Source organism: Gossypium hirsutum, chromosome A04 (assembly GCF_007990345.1).
Source record: "Gossypium hirsutum isolate 1008001.06 chromosome A04, Gossypium_hirsutum_v2.1, whole genome shotgun sequence".
Classification (NCBI taxonomy): domain Eukaryota; kingdom Viridiplantae; phylum Streptophyta; class Magnoliopsida; order Malvales; family Malvaceae; genus Gossypium; species Gossypium hirsutum.
Genome location: NC_053427.1, coordinates 12718821 through 12727458, shown reverse-complemented (window position 1 = coordinate 12727458; position 8638 = coordinate 12718821). Strand labels below are relative to the sequence as shown.

Here is an 8638-nt window from a genome sequence, read left to right as displayed (position 1 = left end):
AGCATTAGCATTGTTGTCAATATAAAAATACGTGAGTTAGAGTGCGTTTATCTTTTTATTTAAGAGTAGAGAGATGTTATGAATAGTTCCAAACTCACTTCTCACCACCATTACCCTTTTATTATAATTAAAAATGATATGAACCCATGTGTTGGCTTGATGGTTAAGGCGCTTATTGCCCCAGGTGTAACCTGAGTTCGAGTCGTGTAAGTTGTATTGTTGTTAGGGCTTTACTCTCCTATTATATTTCACCAAACCAAAAAGAAAAGAAATTAAAGATGATATATTTGTGCCTGATAGAATGAAGATGGCTTATCATCACTCTAAATTAGTCATATATATTAATTTTTAATTTAATATTTCTTTTTTTTTCAGAAATCCATTGAAGGAATCTAAGTTTAACACTAAAGATGCAAATTTGATACAAGAAATATTTTAAGTTGGTCAAATTTTTAAATATTATTTTATTATTCTAATTTGATTTAATTTTTTTAATTAAAACGAGTGAAATAAAATTAGAGTCGATAATAAATATAAACACCATGACTAAGTCGGACCCAACCGATGCTCAACCGAATGTGAATCCTTAAACAGCTCTACGAAACAGTGAACCATGAGTGCAATGATTTAAGGTTCTACAGTTGAGCATCGGTTTAACGGATCAAACCTCATAAGCAAAAACCATAGATAATATTTGCCGCCTTGATTTGAATGCAATGTAAAATTTGGTTTTAACTTTCATTTGCTCCGCATATCATCCCTACCCAAATACAAATAAATATTTTAATATATTGATAGTAAACTAATTTTATGTATTTAATGTATCTAATTTTTCTCAATTTTTTAACAGAATACTACTTGTGATTTCTTACTTAAATTTTATCAAGGATGCAATTAAAGTGTCGAAGTTCAAAAACAAGCGAAATCGGGCTACATTGGAACAAAAAACAAGTTGTAGGGCTGAATTGAAAATTATAGAATTATTTTTGGGATGATAAAAAAATCAGACTTTTGACTTTGACAAATTCTATATTTAGAAAATCTGATATTGTGGTGGGTTGTTATGATTCTAGGAGCAAATCATGTGAAATTGGTTCTTTGAGGGGTGTTTTGGTTCTTTGAAAGATGTATATAAAGGATTGTAACTGTGGCATGAGAACATACACTTGAATTGAAAAGGCAATTTAGCACATTCTTAAGTCTATTGCATTTGAAACATTTTGCCATTTATTTCCCCTTTTTATACTTTGGTGTAGTTGCCCTTTTAGTCCTCTCTCATTCTTCACCTATTAACATGCATTAAAATTCACTCTTATAATCTAATCAGGAATGATTAATTTCAAGCTCAACTAATCTCCATTTATCTTTAGGCCAGTTATCATTCCGATCGAGAATCGTGAGAAATGAACTCGCGTTTAAAACCTTACAACACGATATTTATTATCTTTCAAAATATGGGATAGTCATAATCGTCTCTTAAAGTTAATTCAATTTCAATTCAAAAAGCGTGCGTTGGGTTGGAGTTGTTTAGCATACAGTTGGAAAAAAGAGTTGGTTGTTTGCCACATTCAAATTCCTGCAAACAAATTGCTTTGTTCAAGTGAGAAAGGGCTAGTTGGATTCCGTCAAGGGAGATAGTGATTAGATTTAAACGACTCATGCGGTTGATTACAATGAAACCAGTTAATCCAAATAGTTACTACTAATAATTAATAATAACATGTTATTACCAAATAATTAAATACTTTATATAATCAAAATTTAAATATTTTTCCCATAATAAAATATAAAAAAATAGAATAAAGGATAAAATGGATAAATAAAACAGATGCAATTATATACTCACTTCAAGTATATTATTACGTGGATATAAATAATTTGACCTAAAATATTATTTCAAATTGTAGTACTTCATCCCTATTAATTTTTTATTTAATTAAAAAATTATATATTTTTAATTTAATAGTTTTGTTTTATTACATTTTAAAACAGAGATAACCTATAAACAAGTGTTGGATATACAGTAGTAGAGAGAACATAATTTTGAACATTGAAGACGGTATTCTCAAAAGAATCAATCACGAACCCTAAAACTTGAATTATAAAACAAAAATGAAAAATAAAAAAATAGAGAATTTAAAATTTTTTGCTTTAAAATTTTACTCTATAATTTGATCCATATAAATAATTAATCCAATGTGAAACGTGATGTGGATATCATACTAAGTATATATATATATTACAAGGTCCTTAAATTCCAAATGTATTTACACTATAAAAATTTGGCATGTGGCATGAAAGTAAATAAAGCATTTATGGAGGGAAAAATTGCAACATAAATCCCTCCTCATTTTTTTATATAATTTTCAATAATGTTCTACAAATTATATTTCATAATAAATCTTTCCAATTTGTTTATATTTAATAATTCAAACTACAATTTTTGCTACCTTTTAAAAATTATTTAATAATAAGTCCTCCAATATGTTTTTTATATTTAAATTTTTTTCTTTCAGCTATATCACTTCTTTACAAACATTTAACTAAATATACCATTTAGAAAAAAAACACTTTTTTAATTAAAAATAGTGAACTTTTCACTTTTTTAGCTAAATATATATTTTAAAAATTAAAAATTTTAAAATAGTTTAATAAGAATATTTTAAAACAACTTTATTGTTTTTAAAATTTTATATAATTTTAAATAAAAGTTTAAAATATGTTACAATTTGTTAATTAATATGTATACAAATAAAACATATTTTTATTGTACTTTAATTAAAAGAAAATTCCATTTAAAATTTTATTAAAGTAAAATTTTAAATTTTTTAGTAATTTTTCAAACTTCATTTAAAATTATTAAATATATTTTATTTATACACACAAAACGTAAAAAAAATTTTAGAAAAAATCACGAGCACAAGAAAAAAATTTACTAATATTAAAAACAAATAATACAAAAATAATTTCGACTCTATCTATTTAAAAATTTTAAAAAAAATCCTATTAGTAGTTTTTTAACAAGTAAACAAGATTTGAGTCAGACAATTCTAATACTCTATAAATTATTAAAACACCACCCACCCTTTTACTAGCCCAAGGGACACGCACTGACAAATTCCAACCTTGATTAGCAGAGGACAACCGCTGAATCACAATATGGGAAATACCTGCCAATTACAAGACTGCATGTCATAGCATCTATCAATCATCCGAAGAGACTTCAAACAATACAAAATTAACTTACCACTCCTTTCCTTTAACCCCCCCAGCAATATTTGGCTCCATTTCTTTGTGTGAAGGATCCTTTGAAGTGGCCTATGTAGTTGGTTAATCATTAGAATTGAAGTTTAGAGTGAAGTATCTCAATAACAAGTTCTCCATATAACCTGTACATACCCTATCATAAACAAAGATCTTGCTAACATCACTGTAAATGGTAAAGGAGGGTGAAGCCTTTGAAGCAATTGAAGAAAGCCTTTTGTGACAGATTTAGCTTTGAAGCTTCTCATAGCCTGTCCTCAATTTAGCTTTCATCACCTCTAAAAATAAATAAATATATAAGAAAGATGAGAAATGATGGAAATAAGTAATGTTTCACATGCTTATATCATAAGTTTTAATTATAATTTCAAGCTCATATTATTAAAACTATACCAAATTCATCACATCTAAGATTCCAATATGAATAAATAACTTCTCTTCAATATCTTTTACTTTTCCTTCAAACGATCTTTCTCAAAGCCCACTTCCACACCAACTTAGCTTTCAATGCCTGCAAAAATCTATAAAAAAAATTGCTATTATCATCATGTTCCTAAGGAAAGTTAGATGTATCAAAATGAAAAGCTCTGAAATGTTTGAAATGATTTCTTGTACCTGTCCCATGACTGATGAAATCAATCACAGATTTTGTGACTGATTTTTCAATCTCATACCCTCGGGATGACACTTTTATAATCAATTTGAACGAGGGTTATGTGGGAAATCTTAGACCACTCTCGTCCTTTATCGCTTGAGCACTCTTCTTTCAGCAACGGGCAAAATAAAATATACAAATAACCAAGCGAGAGAAGCAACTCTTTTTCCGGAAGAGATGTTAGCTTGGGACATTTACAGATTTTCAATTCTTGAAGAAAGGCGAGGTCTTGAAAGCCCTCGGAGACCATGAATTCCAGGTTCTCGAAATCTGAAAGGCGGATAGAGGTGAGAGAAGGAGGCAGCATCATTCCAATCCCTTCTTCTGGGAACGACACCACGTTTGAGCATCCTCCACCTCCGATGGTCAATTCTTGAAGAGAGGTGAGTCTATGTAATCCCCGTTCCACAAGCGACCTATAAATTTTGGGTGCATTTGAGATATTAAGTGATGTGAGATTGGCAGGGAAACCCTCCGGTGGAAATGATATGTCAGCCGAACAGTTGCACACACATAATTTTCGAAGGGAGCTGATGCTGACCATGCATTTTGGAAGGGCTCCAAAATTTCCACAACCATCAACTGAGAAAGCTCTGAGGTTGGTGGTAACTGTAAGCAACCCACGTTCTTCAATAGAAACCAAATTTGAACACTCTGTCAATCGAATCTCCTGGATATGGATGAGCTTGTCTAGCCCTCGTGGCAGAGATTTAATTCCAGAATGTCCAATTAGAATAGATTCAAGACAAGCGGTTTCGTCAAACTCTTGGGCTATGCATTCCAACTTTGGACATCTATCAATTTTCAGAGACTTAAGCGTTGTGGGTAACTTGGTGTTTGAAAATAGGCAACTCAGCTTTGAGCAGTGGGTAATTTGGAGAAGTTGAAGCTGATTGCAAATATTTTTGTGCCCCTTCGATGACAAAGACATTAGAGATCGACAGTTATGGATATTCAAGTACTGAAGAAGACAGAGGGTACTATTGATACTCTTATTATCTTCTTTTTCATCAACCAAATACTCCAAATTCTCACAGTTCGTAATTCTCAGCTTTTTCAAATTAGGAGGTAAGTTATTCTCTGCAAAAGAAACCAAGCCTGGACAACCATAAATTTCCATCACTGTAAGGAATGTGAGCTCATGTAAGACTTTTGGCAGTAATAGCCTTTCACAGTCATATATCCAGAGAGATTCAACACGTGAGACCTTGTCAGGTTGCAATTCGGCTTCCTCAGTTTCCAAAGAGTGCAGTTGAGGGCAATGTGAAACTCTAATGAAACGATGTCCAACTAAACTTAACCCATGTTGCGATAAAGATTCCAACTCCTCCCAACCCTCAATTTCAAAATATCCTAAATTTCCAAACCTCAACATTACCCTATCTGCTGGAATATTAAACTTTGAAATGTTAGAAAGAAACAGAGTTTGCAAAGAGGAAACCTCCGTTACAGGAGAAGAGCAATCATCCACCACTTCCGCACACCCTTCTATACTTAACCCACACACTGATGGGAAACTTGATATTGAAACTACCAAACTCGTACATGTACGAATTTTAAGTTTCTGCAAGGAGGAAACATGGGTAGGCAACCTTCCCAACAATGGAGGACAATCAACAATTGAAAGTTCACGGAGGCTGGGGAATTTCAAAACCTTCTCGTCTCCTTCACAAGTGTCCCACTCCTTCCAGTTTAGAAGACTCTCAAAAGACAGAATCTCTAATGATGCAAATGGGTTCAATTCATTTTCTCCAAAGAACTCAAACACTAATCTTTTGTACCTCATCGAAACCAATAATTGAAAGATCTTTCAACAATGGCAACCTTCCAACTGATGGTAGTGATTTGCAATTTTTACAATTACGAAGCTTCAAAGACAACAAATTCTTGAAGGAAGAATCATCTATCCAAGACGAGAATTTTGCACCACCGTAATTCCCAATAATGAGTTGCTCAAGCTTTTTTTGAGGACAAAGAAAGTCCAACACCCGTTCTTCAACTTCTTTTTTCCTTGTATAGTTCTCTAAGTCTCTGCTCCAATGTAGTTCTAACCGATCAATCCCTGGCTTCTCATTTAACTTAACTTCCCTCGCATCTCGACCATTAACATTCTCCAACCCAGAAAGACAAAAATTACCTCTAAGGTTTGACAAATTTTTCAATTCTCTAATAACATGTCCATCACCTTTCCCTATAACAAAATTAGATAATGTTTGAAGCTTGGTTAGCTGATCAAATCCGGAGGGCATCCTTTCTATTGAATTCGCACCTCTAGTATCAAGAAAATGCAAACTGACAAGATTTCCGATCTTCGAGGGTAAATTTTTTAGCTTTGAACAATTTCTTAATATTAGAGGCTCCAAATGATAAAGACTACACAAAGAATCAGGTAAAGAATTGATTTTGGTGCTAGAAAAATTTAAGCAGCGTAGATGTTTTAAATTTTCAAAAAAGTCGGGCAAATCATAGATCTCATACCCACGCAAAGAAAGAACCCTTAAGTAGCTAAGTCTTGGCAACAAATCATCCAAGACAGCATTAGATAAATTGAGATACCAATATTCTGGAACCATTAAGGGTAAGGGTAAGAAAGTACGTAAAGAAGCCATTTGATAAAATGCTTCAAACTTCTTTACATTATGACACCAATCATTGCTAACATAAACCGAGTGACGAGAGCGATGCGAAAACTTTTGTTGCTTTTCACCCTCCAGTCTGCAACACATTTCTCCTGCAACTAATTGAGCTAAATCATTCATAAGATCATGCATCACGAAACGGGATCCATCTTTACTAGATATTTGGAAAAATGACCTTGACACTAGGTCTTGAAAATATTGGTTTCCAAGACCTTTGGCTTGACTTTTAGCTTTTGGTTGCAGGAAACCTTCTGCCCTCCATAACAAGATTATCTCTTCTTCTTTGAATTCATAATCTTTAGGAAATATGGAGCAGTATGCAAAGCATCGTTTCAGATGCGGAGGAAGATAATGATAGCTTAATCGCAAAGCAGGAATTATGCCACATGGATCTTCTGGTAGGTTCCATATCTCGCTCTCATATATTTTTTCCCATGCACTATGATCCTTAACTGAGCGTAATAAGCTTCCAATAGCTTTTGCTGCCAAAGGTAAGCCGTTGCACTTTTTCACCATGTTCTCTCCAACTTCTTTAAATTGGAGATGCCCATCAAAGTTTCTTGCTTTCAATGCATGCTGAACAAATATGAATAAACAATCAGGATGCCAGAGTTTATCCAAGTAAAAAGCTTTCACCGAATTCACATTAGATGAAACCTTTTGGAGTCGAGTTGTTACAATAATCTTGGTTCCTGCTCCAAATGGAGCCCGTAAGATCGTCCAATCAGTGGAACTCTCGTTCCAAATGTCATCTAAAACCAGCAAGAACCTTTTTCCTGACAACTTCTCCTTCAACTTGACTTGAAGTAAATTCAAGTCATTGTCAGCGCATGTCTCAGAAGTGATGGACTGTAAAATAGTCTTAGTTATATTAACTGCATCAAATTCATCAGAAACACATACCCAGGCCTTGTGATCAAAAGAGTCCTTAATGCTGGGATCGTTGTAAACAAGCTGAGCAAGAGTTGTTTTCCCCATCCCCCCCATGCCAACGATGGAAAGAACACAAACTCCATCGGAGTTGTTACTGTTGAGAAACTCAAGCATTTCTTGCTTCTCATTGGCTCTACCAACATATTCCACAGCTCCATCCATCAAGAAAGTTGGTCGCAGCCTGGGTTTCTTTCCCTTGGAAGTTGCGCCTTGAAAAATGATCTCACTCAACCCCAATCTACTTCTTCGAGTGTTCAAACTATTCAGTCTACGGTGATTTCTTTTATCTTTGAAATCATCTCAGTATTGAACTTAAAAGAGGTTGGAGAGAAATTAGCACCAGTACAGCAGGTAGGAATGAGTTTCTGTACCTTACTAGTGCTGGCTTGAGCTTGAGGTTTTTGGAGCTTAAGACGCAACTGTTGGTAAGCGAACTCGTCCAAGATGTCATCCACATCGTAAGCTAAGTCTTAGAGGTTGTCCAACCAATTCTTCACACCCTCGTCCTCGTCTTTGATCTGCTTCTCCTCTGCACGGTTCAACACTGCTTTGATCTCGGGTAATATGGATTGCCACTGCTCGAGTTGCTGGTGGACTTGCCTGTGATCGGCCACAGAGTTGAGTACAGAGTCAACCAACTTGCCAGACAACAGCTCCAAAAACGCAGAAAGGGCAGCCTCTCCAATGACAGACATGGTGGAATTAAGACAAAGAAATGAAAGAGAGAGATGAACAAGCAAAACAGAAATTCAGGGAAAGAAATGGAGATGGATTGTGTATAATTGGAGTTTAACAGGCAATGAGTTGAAGTGATTGAATAATGAGAAATGAGCATTGATGGGAAAACAGGAGGAAAGTGGAAAACAGGTCACGGTCTTTGAAATATACTTTAATCAAAGTAAGAATCTTTTGCTTTATGATTTTTCGCCACCTAAATATGCTTTAATCAAAAGATAATGTTATTAAAAAAAAGCAAATCATTTTTTTTTAAAAAGCAAATCATTTTCTAAAATGAGATAAACATAAATCAATTCAGTAAAGATATACTTGTAATTATTTAAGCCACATTATATTTTATAGGATAATTACAATAAATTCTATATACGTTGCTTTTTGAGTTAAGAAATAAAATTTATTACTTTTTTAT

At 33.5% G+C, this 8638-nt stretch overlaps 2 protein-coding genes and 1 pseudogene across 2 annotated transcripts; all 3 read right to left on the bottom strand.

Annotated features, from left to right (window-relative positions):
- Window positions 1-2921: 2921 nt before the first annotated feature.
- LOC107947738 (putative disease resistance RPP13-like protein 1) lies at window positions 2922-7653 on the bottom strand. The gene is made up of 5 exons (XM_041110951.1): window positions 3880-7653; window positions 3658-3785; window positions 3400-3542; window positions 3248-3318; window positions 2922-3170 (listed from the first exon to the last, which is right to left on the bottom strand). The coding sequence occupies exon 1, from the start codon at window positions 7651-7653 to the stop codon at window positions 5680-5682; it is 1974 nt and encodes a 657-aa protein (XP_040966885.1). The 3' UTR covers window positions 2922-3170; window positions 3248-3318; window positions 3400-3542; window positions 3658-3785; window positions 3880-5679.
- On the bottom strand, window positions 3933-5294 carry LOC121203411 (disease resistance protein RML1A). The gene has a single exon (XM_041111175.1). It carries the CDS (start codon window positions 5292-5294, stop codon window positions 3933-3935), a length of 1362 nt encoding a protein of 453 aa, XP_040967109.1.
- Window positions 7654-7754: 101 nt separating the features above from the next.
- Window positions 7755-8186, bottom strand: LOC121227964 (putative disease resistance protein RGA4; annotated as a pseudogene).
- Window positions 8187-8638: the final 452 nt, after the last annotated feature.